This window comes from Pyxicephalus adspersus, chromosome 6 (genome assembly GCF_032062135.1).
Source record: "Pyxicephalus adspersus chromosome 6, UCB_Pads_2.0, whole genome shotgun sequence".
NCBI classification, from domain to species: domain Eukaryota; kingdom Metazoa; phylum Chordata; class Amphibia; order Anura; family Pyxicephalidae; genus Pyxicephalus; species Pyxicephalus adspersus.
The window spans coordinates 75172132-75191731 of NC_092863.1; the positions used below are offsets into that span (position 1 = coordinate 75172132).

The following is a 19600-nucleotide window of genomic DNA, read 5'->3' on the forward strand; positions in this document are numbered from 1 at the left end:
CAACATAATCAGAGAGGCATAGAGATGAGGGATTTCAATCCATTAAAGGTAATGTAAAATATCTTAACTATACCTAGGTAGACAGTTTATGTTTGATTATCTAATCTTAGATTATAAGCTCTTCGGGGCAGGGTACTCTTTTCCTACTGTGTCACTGTCTATATCTCTCATTTGCAACCCCTAATAAATGTACAGTTCTGCATAACATGTTGGTGCTATAAATAAATATATACTGTTATTAATATTGCAACACAAAACATAAGTATATTCTGCTATATTACATATATTATTTTATACATTCTCTATGTGCCTTTGTATGCAATGAAACAGACAGATCATGGTGGGAGGAGCTGGCAGGGTGCTGTATAAAACTTCCACAAAATATGAAGCTGCAGAAATGCCTGCAAATAATGCAGAGCCTTCATGGCCAAAGAAACTAAAATTCAATGAAGGAAAGAAGTGTGCCGAGACATGCCATCTGACATGCTGTGACCTATAATCCACATGGTGAGAAACTCACTGTGTGCTGTGAAATGCAATCAGAGTAAGCAACTCAATTACAGGAGTGGAGCCTGTACAACTTGTATGCTTGAAAGTTAAAAAGTTAAGCCTTCATGCAATACAGGTTCTACACTTTTGCAAGTTTCCCCATGGTAAATGTTATCACTGAATTTCTTCTTCATCTTCTTTCTGTGACCATATATATACTATATTGTACAGGTTCACTGCAGTTATATTTTATGTCTGATAATATTTGAGATTTTTTATATATTCCACACATACTGAATGAATGTGAGGATAATCTGGTGTGTCATTAGTTTCTCTTTGGGGTTGAAGAAATATGCCACAGTCTGAGAAAAAAAAGTAGAAGGAGAATATGATCTTGGAGGTAAATCCTAGTTTTCAGTTGATCAAAAGTTAGTAAGATCTCATTAGATACCACAAGCAGGAGAATTTGACTTGGAGGCCTACAACTCAGTGTCAGGAATAGAAATAAATGTGTGCTGCTTCAAGCAAAACTACTAAATTCTTCTCAGACTTACAATGTACATTTAAAGGTAAAACCACACACACATACCGGTATATTGAAAGATGCTACAGTTCTCTAAACATATGAGCACAGTAATAGTGAGATAACAGTAATATAAAAAAATAACAGTGATATATTAGTAATAGTGAGAACCTGGGTAAGCCACAGACTCATTTAAAACAATAGAGGTTGTTTTGCTAACATATACTTAGGACAGCCAGAAATTCAATCAAAATCAAGCCAATTTTTTTTTTACCTATTTTGATGCAACCTAACAGACATGTGGAGAGATGTAAATGCTCAGCAGTGCCATGACAGGGAGAAGTATTCTATATAACAAGCATTACTTTTGGATGGCCAAAATCCAATTTAGGACATTTGGAAGCAGAGGTCTAAGCACTAGAACAAATGTGAATTTCACTGTGAGCACCAACAGCCTCCCACCCAAACTATCCCTCAAACTTTATCTATTATTATCATCCAGTCCATGAATGACTAACGATTGCAATACATGTAAAGTAGAGAGAGCATAGCGGGGTGCCGCTTGTTTTCACCCTCTCCATAGAGCCGAATGGCACTATATGTACAGTGCTATTTCATGCATCTTTTGCGTCTTTTGTTGTTAGGAAGGTTCGTGAAAGATCCTTTCCAATGACAAAAGTCTAACGTGTGTATGTAGCCTTAAAAACTGCCAGAGCGGTAAATGTAGATGGGCATCTTTTACTGGGTTGGTGTTGGCACATCGATCTAGATTATACTTTTGAGATAGTACAGTTTTTTCCATAACTCATAAAGGAGTTGCATTACAAAGCTGCAAAACTACACCACAACCTTATGAACAGTTTTACTAATGAGAGCTAAGTATTTGACAAAGTCTGTTATATAAGGCCAAAACAGATATCAGCAATCGCTGACCATTTGCTATTTAGGAGAACATCTAATCAAAATGATTTACAAGGGTGCAAAAATTTTGAAAACTCTTAATTGTTAAAATAAAACAATTAGTAAGAAATAACACCAGTTAAGTAAATGCTGTCACAAATACAACAGTGCTGGGACATGCTGTAAGTCACTAATTAGAGTAAATAACATGTTTCCACCAAGTCTGTCAGTGTTCATCTTACAATGTAATACAAATTTCACACTGGATTGCAACCAACTTATTTATTTATTACCAACCTTTTTATTTTTTTAAAGAGTTTGGCTAATCCATTTTCATCAGTCAACCATGTAGAATATTATGTATATTTATCTGCACTAACAAGTGCCAAGCCAAGCCTAAAGAGTCAACTCTGTAGCTTTAGTACCACTTATAAAAGATAGTCATAAAGTTCTAATTGGTAAGAACTGGAAGCATGAGTTAAAAAAAAATCCTTGAGATGACTGAATAACTAAACATGCCTTACAGCACCATGTATTTGCCAAGCGGTGTTCAGACAACAAAGCAATGAGCAACTGGCAGCTTCTAGCTGAAGGCCTTCTAGCTTCTAGCTGAACTTCTAACTTCTAGCTGAAGGCCCATCCAAACGTGTCCATTTTCCTGCAGTAGAATGCATACTCCATGAACTGCAATACTTTATCAAAAGGCACTTCAAGTAGAAATCCTATTGGTTACTATGGGTCTGATTTATTAAAGCTCTCCAAGACTGGAGAGGATACACTTTCATCCGTGAACTCAGGTGATCCAAATAATTTGGAATGGATCTGGTCCAGGACTAAAAACATTTGCTAACAAATTGCAAATTACTTTTAAGAAATCAACTCCTTGCTGGATCACCCAGGTTCACTGATAAAAGTGTATCTTCCCCAGTCTTGGAGACCATTATAAAATCAGGCCCTAGTTCATACCTATGTTCTACAGCTTAAAATGTTCAGCCACTTCAGCATTATCATAACCCTTACATACCAGAGAAATATTTGCAGTTCCACTTTGTTTACTTGGCAACAACTTTCCCACATTGTAAATGTATCTTCAGTTTTACAATCAGCAGAGAATGGTAAGGCCTATATCAGGTAATTTTTTGCGCCAACCCCCTAGGGAAAGTTCCCTTAACTTCCCATCATTAGGTGCAACAAGAATTTAAGGAAATCATTTGAAAGTGATCTTCATTCCAAAGAGCTGGTCCAGAAACAGGTGTTCCCATTAGAGGATTTTCATCAGATTTCTGATGACTAAAAATGTTAAAAAAACTAAAAAACTAAAAAAAATAGAAATGCCTTAAGAGGTTATTCCTAACACTTATACTAAATGGGCAAAGAACTTCAAAGAAAATAGGGATCGAGTTTTCGGTAACGGCAACATAGTATGCAAAAATAATGCAAAAGCATGTACTAGAAATTCTAAAATTTGGCTCTAGGCAAGTGGCACTGCAAAAAAAAAGATGGCAGGGATACTGTAGAAAATATAAGCCAGAGTTATTCCTGTTTTTCACTGGACCCATTAATTTTTAAAAATGTGCAGAATTCATATAAGAGGCAGATTTCAAAATCTGTCAAAAGATATTAGTGCACAGACCAAACAAAGATAAACAGGAAACAGAGAAAAAACTGGACCAAACTTTCCAAAACACTTCAAAAAATATTAGCGGATGACTTTAATGACATCAAGAAGATTATCTGCATGGAATAGCTGGTAAATACTCTTTACATGAGGAAAGTATTGAGAATGGAAAATTGTTCAGCCAATTTGCAAGTAAGAATAAATTTAAATACTTCTTTAAATTATTAAAAGTACATGGTTTCCTCATAAAAATACATTTGGAAGCTTGGAAAATGCAAGGACTGGAAGTTTAAACCACATACATCATTTGCTAGTAAGCACATGTAATTCTTCATCCATCCATATATATAGTTACCAGAAGTTGCAAAGGACCTAACCCCTGTACAGATGTCAGATTTATGTCACTGGAAATGATCTTCCATGTTTTCAATGACTGGAGAAAGAACAAAACGCTCAGAGGGAAGGGTGGGGAGCATGAGCGGGTGACCATTGTTTTGGTCTCCTCCATAAGAAGATACAACTGTCACCCCTGCTCAGTAGTTCATAAACCCACCAGGGTAGATTGATGAATGATGTTGGGAGACTGTTGTACGCTATATTTTTGCCCGAGTCGATCACAACTGTTCAACCCAGGTGACAATAACTTATCGTGTGTACATAGCTCTAATTGTGCATTAAAATCACTATCTGCCTTGAATAGTGGAAAGAGAAAAATGATTTAAAGTTCCCAGAAAAAAGTGAACAATATCAAAGAAATGGGATATGAAAACAAAATAAAGAAGAGTTGAATCTAGTAGGTCAATACAAAAAAAAACATACTGACTGCCAAAAACTAGAAGATATAGGAGAATAGTGTAAGAGGATATAGACAACAATCAAAAAACACAGGAAAATATGAAAAAAGGAGGTTATAGAGGAAAATAACGAGGAGTGAAATGAAGACTGTTGGGTAGCAAGAGAAAGAAAGAAACAAGAAAGCAAAGTGTGTTGCAGAGAGAAACAGGGAAATAATGAATGTATGTAAGTTTGCTCAAAATGCAAGAAAGCAGACCAATCAAATAAATAATTAAAAGTTTGTAAAAAATGTTTTGAGGAAAGGTTACTAACCAAGACTAAAAGGATGTAAAGACATACTAAATTATTAAGGTCAGGATGTATTGAATATATGTAGCAGATATTTTGAGGAACTACTTGCAGAAGGAAAACAAGAAATAAAAACAAGATCGGGAAAAACAGAAGAAAAAGAGGACAAAGAAAAATCAACTAAACATGAGGCACATTACATTATAAAAAAACAATAAAGCACTAGGGAGATAATTCGGTCACTGAATTTATTAAAATATGAGAGAATATGCTGACTGAAGCCATTTTCAATATCATCTTAAAAATATAGGAAAGTGAAACTTCCAAAAAGCTTGAGTGTGGACACCATATGCCCAATATACAAAAAGGTGACCCTCCAGTAAGAGAAAAATGCAGAGGAATAACTAAATAGTGTATATAGGGTGCTGAGTGGAGTCTAACAAAAACTCTAACACAAAAAAATCTTAGAATAGTATCAGTATTGCATCTTACCAAACAAAAGTACAACAAATTGGGTATATTTTTAATTAGGCAGATGATAGAGAAGCTCAATGAACACAACTAAGAACTGCGTATACTATTCATGGACTTTAGGCAGACATTTAATAGAGCAAATAGGGGGAAACTCTGTGATTTACTCAACTTGAAAGATCTGAAATATCACAAAAAAAATAAACTTTTTTTCAAATGATCTAGGTTAGCACAAGGGCCAAAGTAAAAACATGCAAAATAAAAGAAATAAAAGTTTGAATTTAAAAGTTCAAGTGAATGGAATTTCTACAGGGTTATTTATTCTTTTCCAACACTATGTCATTCAGAAAATTGAAAAAAGAGAAACAATATTTAATATGTCTAGTCTTAGACTATGTTAGTGACATATGACTATGGTGGGGCCATTAGATTGTGAGCATCTAAATGTGCCATATAAATACAAGTAATATTATAATATGACTAAACAGCATGGTGACTCAGTGGTTAGCACTCTTGTCATTGCAGCGCTAGGTCCCAGGTTTGAATCTCAGCCAGGACACTATCTGCATGGAGTTTGTATGTTCTCCCCATGTTTGTGTTGGTTTGCTCTGGGTACTCCTGTTTCCTCCCACATTCCAAAAACATGCAGTTAGGTTAATTGGCTTCCCCCCAAAATTGACTATAAACTGTATTAAAGACATGACTATGGTAGGACATTAGATTATGAGCCCCTTTGAGGGACAGCTAGTGACATGACTATGGACTTTTTAAGCGCTATAAAAATACTGGGTACTCATGATAATAATAGTTAAATATGTGCCTATGCAGATAAAAGAGTGGGATGATTGAATACTAATATCATGAGAATAGTAAAAAAGCATTTAAGAATATATACCTAAAACTGAAATAGGTGTTATAGGTGATAAAAGTTTTAAAGGGCTCCTCGCTTACTACTAAACATAAAAAGTCAATTTATTGGGGAGAGGATACAAGCAGGATTGAGGATACAAGAAAACATACCTTTTAGAAATTATCAAAATTAAATCTATAGAGCACTGATTTGATCAGTTGCATCAAAAATGTGGACATAGAAAAAGTAGAGAGTGAGCGCTAAAAATGTTTGAAGGAAAGATACCAAGAATCACTGGACAAGTAAAAAGAAACTGCAGAATACACTATAATAACCATGAGCTAGTGGAAATAATAAAGGCACAAAACATTGTAAGGCTTATAAAAGCACAGCACATTAAATGGCTGAAATACAGCATGTGAAAAGAATGGATAAAAGGAAATATTGCTGAAAGAATAATGAAAGAAAGATTGTACTCAATAAGGAGGAGGGGAAGACCATGTGCAAGAAGGATGAAAAACATACCATATGTCCTAGCCAAGATGGGGATAACAGAATGGTGATAAAGCAGGCGGGAGAGAAAAATAGAGGCGGGTTGGAGGCCAAAGACCACCCAGGGCTGTAGCACCAGAAAAATAATTTTCTGCTATACCTTTTCCTGTCAAAATGAAAATAAAATGACTACTGGAAAAGTTGTTTGTAATGTGGCTCTAAAAAAGTTCAGAACATAACAAATGCAAACAAAAAAAAGTAGTGTTAACAAAAATCTGTGAAACAATAGCTACAGGGAGAAAGTAATTTAAGTCAGTGGACAGACAGAAAAATTCACTTTTTCTGAATTAAAAAAAATCCCCTTTTCGGGGGCTACAAAAATACATATATACTTCAAAAATACACAGCATTTCAATAAACTTCATTAGGAGTGGCTCAACTTCACCAACAGTTCTGGTGAAGAAAATTTGGTGTATTCTTGTATATATTTGTGAAGAATTTCGATTAACTTTGACACATGTTTGACTTTCCCAGTTAATGCACAACAATCACACCAAACAGCTACAAAAGACTGTTCATGCAGCTGAGTGCAAGTGGAGGAAATCTGGCCTCAGCACTGACTTCATGTACTACAAAGCCACTGAGCTTACTGTCACCAAGCAAAATTATTTCTCCGCTGTCATTTCCTACCAAGCTTCAAACCCACGCAGCCCCTTCTCAACAATTGACTCCCTCCTAAACCCCACACCTGATCCCCTCACAATAACCTTCACTGCCCAAGATATAGCCACTTACTTTAGAGAGAAAATTGACACAATCAGACATGATGTCTCTGCTGTCCAGGCCACTCCAACCATACCCACCCCTTCCACCTGTAAATCATCACTGGCCTCCCCCAGCCCTGTTACTGTGAATGAAGCCTACTCTCTCCTTTCATCATCTCCATCTACTACCTGTCTGCTTGACCTATTTCTCTCTGATCCACTCCGCGCCCATTCCTCCACCCTGGCCCCTGCCCTAACCAAACTATTCAAACACTCCCTTTCTACTGGTATATACCCCGCCGCTTTCAAACATGCCATAATTCACCCTATCCTGAAGAAACCCTCACTAGACCCCTAACTTTCTTCCATCTACCGTCCTATCTCCTTTCTCCCATGTTTCCAAACTTCTTGAGCACCTTGTCTACAAAAGACTCACTGATTACCTGAGCACCAACTCCCTTCTTGACCCTCCCCAGTCTGGCTTTTGAACCGGCCAGTCCACTGAAACAGCCCTTACTAAAGTGGCCAATGACCTCATCAGAGCCAAGTCTCAACTTTTCCCTTCTCCTTGATCTTTCCTCTGCTTTTGACACTGTTGATCAGCCCCTTCTAATACAAATCATGCGCTCCATTGGTATCTGTGACACTGCTCTCTCTTGGTTTGCTTCCTATCTGTCTGACCGCTCCTTTCAAGTTTCTTTTAATGATAACTCCTCCTCACCCACTCTCCTCCCTGTTAGTGTTCCCCTAGGGTCAGTCCTTGGACCGGTTTTCTTTTCTCTGTACACCTCCTCTCTCGGTAGTCTCATATCCTCCTTTGGCTTGCAGTACCATCTGTATGCTGATGACACTCAAATCTATCTGTCTACCCCTGACCTGTCCCCCTCAGTCCTGGATAAGGTCTCATGCTGCCTGTCAGCCATCTCCTCATGGATGTCTGACCGATTCCTGAAACACAACCTGGATAAAACAGAACTCATTATCTTCCCCCCTTTAAATTCCAAATCTCCCTCTGACATATTCCTAGCTTTTAACAACACTGTTATTCGGCCCTCCCCTCAGGCACGTTGTCTTGGTGTCACCTTTGGTTCTGCCCTCTCATTTACCCCCCATATTCAGAACATTTCCAGGTCCCGTCACTTTCACCTGCACATGTCCAAAATCCGCCCCTACCTGTCCCCTGAGACCACCAAACTCCTTGTACACACTCTCAGCATCTCTGGTCTGGACTACTGTAACATCCTCCTCTCTGGTATTCCACTAACCCGACTCTCTCCTCTACAATCTATTATGAAGGCTGCATCCATCCTTCCCTCCGCTCCTCTTCCGCTGCATCTCTTTGTAGTTCTCCTCATTGGCTTCCATTTCACCTTAGAATGAAATTCAAGCTCCTGTGCTTTGCCTTTAAATCCCTCCACAGTTCTTGTCCCACTTACATTTCTGACCTGGTAAAAAAAAAAATTTCTCTCACTCATAACCTTGTCATACGCACGGCTACAAGACATTTCTAGAGCTGCTCCAACTCTCTGGAATGGTCTTCCTTGTCCTTTTCGGCTTGCTCCTACTTTTGCTCATTTAAAAGAGCACTCAAAACCCATTTTTTCAAACTTGCCTACCCATCTTCTTCTGTCAGGGGCAGGGTCCTCTCCTCCTGTGTCACTGTGTGTATTCGTCTGTCATTTGCAACCCCTAATTATTGGACAGCGCTACGTAATATGTTGGCGCTATATAAATCCTGTTTATTTATAATAATAATAATATTCTGAGCTTTACAAGTGGAGCTATCCTGCCTATCAGTTTCCTCATATACCCACCAGATGTTAAATAGAGTTGCCTAATTTAGATTAAAATACCACAGTTCTGGTGAAAACATCAACCCACCAAGTGCTTAATACCATTGACATAATATAAGTTCCCCACATCAGCTAACATTTATTTTTTTAAACCCTAGGAACAACAATGAATTATGTTGCAGTTTATCAATCCTTAGAGGTGTTGGATATTTTCATTGTTTTCTGGCTTTTAAACTAATACACTTCTTGTCCTACAGTATCAATTTTTTTTTACCCTACTGTGTCTAATATGAATGAGCGGTTTGTCAACCGTGGACTACAGAATCACCAGTCAATACAGGTAAACAGCACATGATGTTATTAGTTCACTAGATTAAAATAGGATTAGGTATTATTTTTACCCCTTGAATAGATATGGTATCTTTACCACACAGGCAGTGCACAAATAAAAGATTCTCTGGGTTTACATGAGTGGTAAATCAATGATTTAATACAACAAACATAATTTAATACAATAATTTAATACAATAAAACATAAAAAAATACAAAGCACACAGAATACAGCAGAAGGGTAGAAAATAGCACCATATGACCCATTTGCCCCGTTATATATAGCACCCCTTGTTTTTAGCTGTATGTTTTAGATTACCTTTTCAGACCTGAGACAAGTAAAACAGTAATTACCAAATTATGTGGTGAAAGAATAATTCATTTCAGTAGTGCAAGTACAAAAAAATTCAATGCAGACTACAGAAAATGCTGACTTCCAGCATACACTTTAATGATATAATATATAGACTGTGACTCACACACATTACCTGGACATTTTTCCACTCCCAGCCATCCCCTACACTTTGGGAATGCTTCACAAATTCTAAACAGAAGTATCGGAATTTCTCCTCTCCCAGGACAATGTTGTCTTTGTTTTCAGGATCCATCCTTGGACAACCTATAAGGTTGGAAATGGGTAACGTTAAATACAATTTTGTATATGTAATTTGGACATCCCAGTTCTGAAATACTATCCAGTTTTCTCCTTTTTCATAATTTTTTCCAAACCAAGCAGACTAGCTGTATAATGTGGAACTTGTTAAGGCAATCACTTTAACTGATAACATGTGGCAGTCTGTTTTACAGGAAAAAATAATGTTGCTCCTTTCCTTCCACAATTTCCATTATTGCAAAATTAAATTCATAAAGTTCATAAAGGCCAGGAATGATCTAAAAAGTATTACTATGTGAACAATACCTAACGGGTCCGACAGCTGAGCATAAAAGTGTAAGCTGTGAAGCAGACCTACAATAAGGCTAGGTTTTGGGTCAGGCTTGGGTTTTGAGTAGAACTGTTTGCTATGGAACTTTGCATACGACTCTGGCAGAATAAACTATAATTGCATTTTCATAAAACATACGATTGCCTAGGCAGACTATGAGAATACCCAAAATGATGTATGAGAGATCAAACCACTAGCATGGCCTGCATCTATTTGGCTTTTATTGAGGGTATTTGTAGGGGAAATATAATATGCTTTTATTGGGTGAACTGCAGTTTACTCTGTTATTTTTGCAGATTCCCCATGCTAGGACATGTAGAAATTAAAGATACTTCTTCCTTTCTTCCCCCTTGGTGAGTGAGGTTGCAGAGAGCAATCTTAGTGATAATGTTACTGAAAAATCAAAAAAACTACAACAATTTACTACTTTACTTCACTTAAGAGATAAGGTTTCCACTTTGTAACAAGAGCAATTGCTGATTTGAACAGGGTTGCCTGGCACAAAGAGAGAACTAAGCCCATGGAACTCTGCAGGTGGAGTTATTGGGCCTGATTTGTTTAAGCTCTCCAAAACTGGAGAGGATACATTTTTATCAGTGAAGCTGAGTGATCCAGCAAACCTGGAATTGAATTCTTTAAAGTAATTTGCTATTTGCTAGCAAATGTTTTGAATCCTTGACCAGATCCATTCCAGGTTTGCTGGATAACCCAGCTTCACTGATGAAAGTGTATTCTCTCCAGCATTGGAGAGCTTTAATAAATCAGGCCCAATGTCACTTGGCTACAAACCACCCAAAGATACACTCAAAAAATACAGATGTCTCCTTGAAGGACAGGCCAACACTCAATGCCTAACATACAAAGCCATTACATGCCCCTTACTCTTACTTTCAAGGGACAACTTTGCAGAACGTCTGTGTGGACATTCAGGAGAGAGTGTCCACTCAAAGTTTTGTAAAGGAGGCCAGAACAATTATTCTTCAATCAGGGTAGTTCACCCAATACGATTTCCAACATATTCAACACAACTTCAAACAGGTGTCTTCTGGGGTACCCCTTTAACCAAATTCACACAGAAGTTCATGGTCACATGTAACCATCCCCCATTGGGCAAAAAGTGATTATCTAATGTACTTGAGGGATTGCAGCAACAGTAATGGCCAGTCTGTGTTCTACCGCCCACAGTGAAAAAATATTTTGTCTTCTCCACTCCTTCCCTTTCTTTCTTACTTCTATCTCACCCTGAAGAACCCGCTAACCAGTCAGGGCAATGCAGCTGTCTACCATTGGCATGGTCCTCTCCTCCTCCTGTGTCACTATCTATATTCGTCTGTCATTTGAAACCCCTATTTATTGTACAGGGCTGTGCAATATGTTGGCGCTATATAAATCCTGTTTATGAATAATAACAATTGCCATAACATTTTAAAAGAGGAATCAAAGAAAAATAACTAATTTGCTGAACCAAAAAGTCAAACTTCTCAATAAGGCAGAATTTAATTTTTTAACCTTACTTATTTTTGTCTTGTGAGGTTTAGAACAAAATGTAGTTGCAAGAAGGGGAGCAAAGAGAAAGGTTTCTGATGTTTACCCAAATGTTCACCATGCAAGGGTAAAAGTTACAAAACATTCCAGAGCCTCCTTTGAGGCCAAAAGTCTAACAGGCTTCATGTAAAAACTGCACCTTCTATAAAAATCTATCGGAAGATATTTTACCCTTGTGTTCTGAATGATATGAAGTGTAAGAAAGCTGTGTACATACCTACTGAAAGAATAAACTTGGGTGGCCTTATAATTAGGGAGTTAATGGGGAGGGATTCATTAATTTTATGAGAGGCGAGAGCTACATCAGTTAAGGAACTATAATGCTTTAAAATATGAAATGGCATGTTTTTTTTCCTCATATAACAGTCTAACGCAGACAATAAAAGAGAACCTCAGACTGGTTGCTATGGTTACTGCACATGTGAATGTGACATTCTCTCCAACACTATCTATATTTCCATTGCATATCTCAATTCATTTCAGTAGTTATAGACAAGAATTCACTGGCAATACATCATCTACGGTAGATACATCTGGATTTTAATACTGACAAATCCTCACTGTGGCACTCATTTTTACCAACCTGCAATAGGTAGTGATGAGGCAAACAGGGCCTAAGTTTGGTAAAAAAAAATGGCAATTTACTATCACAAATTAATTATATCATCACATATTTATATAGTACAAACATAAAGAATTAAAAGGAGAGAAGAGGCAACACAGGGTAGGTCCAGGTCTGGGCTGAGGCAGAAGCGGAATCTGCCTTGGCACTGTGCATTGGAGGCTGGAGTCTCTCCTGCCTTTGCATCGCTTAGTTGTGCCCTGCACTGGGCAGAACTGTAGTACTGGGCAGAGCTGTCTAATAAATCGTTCAGCCCTGCAGATCATGACACTGGTGGCACTCCCATAGTTAATGTAAACATTGGATTCCAGCCAGTGATCAAGGTAAACAGCAGGCACACTCCTATAACATCCACCAATCAAAAAGAGCACACCCACTATTTACCTCGATTACTGGCTGAAAGCAATGAACTCTCTCCCTCTCCCTATACTGGGCCAGTTAGCTAATTACTAAGGCTTAAAGGGTGTCCTCAGTGACTGGATGGGTTGGGCTGCCTGATTGGTACGCTGTCACTAAAGGGTCTATTGCTGTAGTGTTACTATAGTGCATAGCGATGGGGGAGAGTAGAAATGAACGGATTACATACCAGGGGCTCTGGGTCCAGGTAGTAGAGATACAGAATATTCTTGTGAAAAAGAAGTTATCATTTTAGTTAATCCTTACTCTTTTTATTACCCCTTCACTTCCCTATCTTACAACTTTTGTTTTGGTTTGTGTTGCTAATTAAAGTCACTTTGAGTTGGTTTTTTATATATAAAGTAGTTTGATAACTTGGTACCAGAGGACCTTGTCCCTGGAATCAGGTAGATATCCTAATCTGACTTAATTATACAGGAGAGATTAGTGGTTGAGGTTCCTATGGGAATGTGCAGGTAACCCAAATTTTGTTAAAAAGGGCGTAGTCTGTATTAGGTCATATCCATTTCTTAGCATAGACAGAAGTACATTTCATGAAGTCAGATTTAACTGGTAGATTTTTATCAATAATGCATCTGACTGAACTAACTTGATAAAGGATTTGTTTGGTGTCCCATTAATGATTTAGATTTTCGCCCACATAATATCATACTATAATACTACAATGCAATAATATCCAATATTCAGGATGTCTGCATTCTATTTATTGGAGTTGGCTGCCTCTATTTTGATACAGATACTTATAATGAAATCCATCCAGTATGAACCTAAATAAGCTGTTTTACCACTTTTTTTCCAATGAGGAACCGTGGGGGGGTCAATACAAAAAGCCCTACAGTGGTGGCAAGAATATCACCTTTATAAATTACATAAGACATAATTAGAGTCATGCACATGGCTTCGGCCCCAGTACTAGGCAGGCATTATCAAAGTCAATCAGCCAAAGTTCAAAGAACCCCTGGCAAAATCCTGGTTGAGAATAGCTGCCCTAAACATTTGAAACATTTTCTATAGTTTAAAGTGAACCTAAATTAAAAAATAAGCTGAGGAATTTATGCACACAAAGCCCCTCTCTACATGAGATGTTGGGAGCTGGACCTGGGGATGGTTATTTCCCCATTGGATTGGGAAAAGGCGTTCATTATGACCCATAGAATGGCTCTCCCTTGCAAAGCTCAAGAGACCAACTAATAAATTTTCTCCAGGTGGTTTATAACGAGGTGACGGGATCTACTTTGAAGCTAACTCCTCAAATATCTCTACTGTCCATCCTTCCTGGGTCCCTCAAAGCATGTAAGAACGATGTGCTTCGCCACTTTCTTACTGCGGCCAGAGCGATTATCCCTCGTAAGTGGAAACAACCCTTAGTACCCACTATGAGGGATTGGTTGGCAGAAATGGAAAAAATACAACATATGGAGAGATTAATAGCTGAAGACGAGGATAAGCTGGAGCGATACAAACTGACATGGTCGACTTGGGATTGGTTCAAAGAATCGCCTCAGTCCAGACCACTTTGGCAATAAATGTGGTGGAATACATGGGAGTTGAAACCCCTGTTATGCTTGAGGGCTTCTTTAATAATACGAGAGTCTGTTCAGGTGAGAGGCCAGTCGGTTACTTATTCCCCCCCCCCGGCTAACTGTTTTATTTTAATATATGGTTAGGACTATATGCAGACATTCCCGGTGGCTTCCGGAGTTGGGTTGGAGGACAGCTGTGCTGCTCTCAAGCGTTACTATATTATTGATGTCCTAAAGTTACAATGGGCTCGAGTTTAGATAATACTAATGTTTGTTATTGGATGTTCACTCCCTGTGATATTCTTTCTACCTACTTTGCTCCATTTTGTTTTTCTACACAGGTGACTCCATTTTATTTTCGTTATTGTTATTCTAATATTGCACTGATATTATAAAATGACACTTTTTGTACCATGGAACTGTGTAATTGCAGGCCATGTGGCCTTATTTCTTTGTATGTGCCATTTTATGTATGAGCCTTGTTTTGTAATTATTACAACAATAAAAACGGATTGCAACAAAAAATAAGCTGAAACTCACCACTCACCATTTTAAAGTAAAGTGGAAGCAATGCTTGCTTTTGATCAAGCGTTGGACACAAAAACATTTTTTATTTTATTTTTTATACTAGTGGAAAAAAAGGTTTGAAGAAACAAAGATATTTAAAAAAAGGACCAAAAAGCAAATCAAATAATCTGATGGGACACTTTTTCTGTGGCCATTCTTCTATGTTTGTATATTTATTTGAATTTGGTGTAGGGATTCTAGTTTCTAAAAACTTTTTAGCAAAATTTATTTTACTTTTCACCATAAAGAAGATGTAAAATAATGAAGGGGGTTAGTAATGGCAGTTTACATATTTACTATCTTTAAAGCTTAACTTCAACTAAAATCACGATGTGAATTTTTTTTTTTATATTTGGGCATACTAAGTGAATTATCACTTTGCAAGGGATATTTCACATAGTGAATGTGGCAGCAAAGCAGTGGCTAGCACTCTGGCCTTTGCAACAATAAGTCCTAGGTTCTGATCTCAGCCAGGACTCTATCTGTAAGAACTTTGCATGTTTCTCCATGTGTGGGTTTCCTCCCACAACCCAAAAAGCATAAAGGTAGATAAAAGTGTACCTAAACTCAACATTTTTACTTTACATAAAAAGGTGGACAACCCTTCTAAATAAAATAAAATTGTTGTTGTTGTTTTTTGCAGCACCACCCCTTTAGGTCTTAATCGCACTGTATCATAGCACAGAGCCTCCCGGGATTGCATGACGTAGGTACGTCATGCATCCCGGGATGCTCTGGCTGCTGATCTTTGTCCACCAAGGAGAAAGAGATACTAATCTCACGCAAGCGCAGTGAGATTGTCTCTCTTTTCTTTCTCTCTTCTTTTCTCCATCACTTCCAAAGGACAAGTAGTGACATGACTAGAGTTATATATAAATAAATGTGGTAATAGCTGACATTGCAAGAATTCCCAATCACATGCAAGAAAAAACAGTTTTGCTTGCACATGATTGGATGATTAACGTCAACAGAGCTTCATCCCATCCACTAAGCTTGCGGGGGATGGACTTTGCTATGTGAACAGCCTATATTCCTTTAGTGAATCATCCTCAAAGTGTACAGCATCTATTAGAATTTTGTAATGTGAATAGGAGTGCTAACCATAGCACAATGATGTAGACAGAGCACTGCCAGCATTCAGTAGAAATAACACAGATAAGGGTGAGACCAGACAGGTAGTTTAAAATGCAGAGCTTTTATTTTTACTACATGCAAGATGTGTTGCAGTTAATGACTATAGATCACTCTTGTTTGATAGGCAGAGAACAATAATTAATTCTTCCTACATTGCACAGGTTCTCCTACAAATTAGAGCATAGAAAATCAATATATTTTTATATCAGGATCCTTCTGCTTTAGTAACTCTTCATAGGTTACATACAGCTCTAGCATTTGATATTTAGAATATTTGAAATGCCCTGTCTGATCTTCCCCTTCACAGACAACATTGGTTGTCACCCTTTCTGTATTATTCTATCCTATCATAGCATTGAAATAAAAGCCAGATTTTTATGGAGTGCCATCTAGCACCTCTCATCTGGAAACATAAACATGTACAACTCACATGTCTTCCTGCTCTAATCTCTCTGCCTGCAGCCCATGCTGCACCCCTACCATCTCCCAGCATCCTCCACTGCACTCTACCGTATTCTACAGCTTACTGCAGCATTCCAAGACCTCAATTACCGTGCTATCCAGAATACAAGCTCAGAGAGGCAGAGAGGACAATGAACTATGAAAAGCAGAAAGAGACAAAGATAGAGAGTTCGCCATAACAGTCAATGTAAAAGCAGCAGAAGTTGACTTTAACATAGACAACAAATATTTAGTTTTATTAGATATTTTAAATATTATTATTTCTATTTGTTTTTTGTTTTTTTTGCTCCAATAACTAAGGTCAAGTACAAACGTGCAATAAATGTCATTAAAAAACGAATGACTGACGACAGATTAACGATTATTTTGAATGATCGTATAGTGCACAATTCTGTACATGTTGTAACGATACAATTGTTAAATATAATCTACCAATAATGTACCCACGCTACATACCATCGTTTGAATGATGCAGGAAATGACGTGTACAGGAGAAAATCTACTGCAGAACAATCCACCATCACTACACGACCGTACACACAATAGATAGCAAACAATCGTCTCCCAAATGGATCCGCCAGAACGGTCATTCATTTCCAGCGACATTCCTTGTTTATCAGCCTCGTTGGCCTATCGTGCACTTGTTTGTTAACGATTATCAAACGATCAGTCGTTTCCAATGACAATTATAGCACGTGTATGTAGCCTAAGCCTAAGGAAACGGCATTAAGTATAAACAATAGAAACATTTATTACAAGCAAAACATTTACTTGCCCAAGATATTTATCAAAAAATAGAATGTACTGTCTGCAATCATACCACATACATTCATATGGCACCTTTTCATGAATGCAGAAAACACACATAATATAATTCTGAACTTCGGCATACTTATTGCAAGTCCATGAATTTGTATGAATTTGTTGCTCTGCAATACTAGCTTTCAGCCTGGAGATGTCCTCCTTAGTCTTTCCGTGCCACTAGATGTCCCAATTTTTCTCAGTTGAATAATGGCTGGAGTCATTCGAGTGCCTGTAAGCCTGAGCTGGTCACAGACCCATCCCCAGGGAAAGTGTCACCATGCTGGCCTGGACTCACAGTACCCCTGGGTTAGGCACTTACATCAGGTACCTGTATGCTGCTGCCAGTCCAAGTTATGTCACTAACTGTCCTTACAAGAATCACACCATTATCCCTACCATAGTCATATAGTCTATAGTCCCTTACAATTAACTGACCATTATGTATTTGCTCCATGGGTGACCCATAAACAGAAGTAGAGTTTTTTTCTCAATGCTATACCCGCATGTCATTGTGCTAAAGATAAATACAGATACCTTGGGGTAAGGACAAGTGTACTTCAACAAATTGGGTCTAAATATAGTCTTGTTCTAAGCAGGCTCATGCACGATTATTTGTAACGATCGTATTGTGCACAATTCTGTACATGCTGTAACGATACGATCCTTCAAATAATAATATAATCCATCAATAGTGTACACACGCTAGATACGATTGTTTGAACGGTGCAGGAAGTGAGATGTAAAGAAGAAAGTGTACTGCAGAACCATCCACGATCACTGAATGACCATACACACAATAGATTGCGAATGATCGCTGCCCAATTAGATTTGCCGAGAAAGTCGTTTATTTCCAGCGACAATCCTCGTTCATCGGCGTCGTTGTGCACTTTTTTTTTAATATTTATCGGACGATCGGTTGTTAGTCCTTTGTTTCCAACAATAATTATTGCACGTGTGTACGGGGCAGCCTAAGACATTCCGGGGATTTATCAAAGCTCTCCAAGACTGGAGAGGATACACTGGGTGATACAGCAAACCTGGAATGGATTTCTTAAAAGACCTTTGCTATTTGTTGGGAAATGTCTTCAATCCTGGACCAGATCTATTCCAAGGTTGCTGGATCGTCCAGGTTCGCTTAAGAAAAGTGTATCTTCACCAGTCTTGGAGAGCTTTGAAAAATTAGGCCTATTGTAGCAAACTCCAGTGCCAGCAATGAATCCACTACCTTCAACAGAGTAGGACATATAATTGAAGATCTCCTCAAACCCACTTACAGGCTGGAACACAGAAAATTACAGCTTTGAAGAGAAACTGTCAAAAAAGAACTTTGAAGCTGTTCTGTGACTTATTACTGAAGGTGCAGGTTCCAGAGTCCATGGCCCTGATTTTATAAAGCTCTCCAAGGTTAGGGAGGATACATTTTCATCAGTGAATCTGGGTGACTCAGCAAACCTGGAATGGAATTCTTAAAAGTCATTTGCTATTTGTTAGCAAATGTTTTTAATCCTGGACCGGATCCACCCCAGGTTTGCTGGATCTCCCAGCTTTACTGATGAAAGTGTATCCTCACCAGTCTTGGAGAGCTTTAATAAATCAGGGTCAATGAGTCACTGATCCAAAACTTGTAAAACCAAGTCATTCACAAATCCACCTAGACAGGATCATGGGCCCCTGGGACCTAATGGATGTTCAGGGGCTAAAGCTACAACCTTCAACAGTTTTAAGTCTTTTAAATGTCTATACAAGTGATCTGTTCAGCTGAATAACATGCATAAAATACTTTGGGGGGAATATATTCATATGAAGAGAATTCTTAGAAATGTGTGGTAATGATCTCTTTAAAGTCAAAATATCCATCTGCACTGCCCACTGTCCTGGGCTTTCTATAATTACCAAAGAGCAATGCATTAAGCATGAAGTATGTATATGGAAGTAAAATGACACTATCCCAAAATCCTGACCCATTCTTTGCCTTCGGGGACTGAAGATAAACACCTTGTTTTAAAGAGAGCAGTTGGCAACCTTGACATCCAGGGATTACCCAAACCCTTTGCCACCTGGACCAAAATTTCCCGCTGCTTTAGATGCAGAACGGGTTAAGCAAAGCTGGATAAATCCTACTCGAATGTCATAGGCAAGCAATGAGGTCATTGTTTTGACTTCATTGCATGCCACACATCAATCAAGAAATGTACTAAGAAAATATTTCTGTTTTTCTTCCTATTTTCCAGATCTGTTTTGCGAGAAATGCAAGACAGGAGACACTGAT

The 19600-nt window shown here is 38.1% G+C and overlaps 1 protein-coding gene across 1 annotated transcript in view; it reads right to left on the reverse strand.

Annotated features, from left to right (window-relative positions):
• The window catches only part of ATG10 (autophagy related 10), a 75386-nt gene extending 58810 nt beyond the window's left edge, over positions 1 to 16576 (reverse strand). The window contains 2 exon segments of the mRNA XM_072416202.1: positions 9802 to 9932; positions 16496 to 16576. Coding sequence (XP_072272303.1) covers positions 9802 to 9921 — 120 coding nt within the window. The 5' untranslated portion in view covers positions 9922 to 9932; positions 16496 to 16576.
• Between the last annotated feature and the right edge of the window lie 3024 nt (positions 16577 to 19600).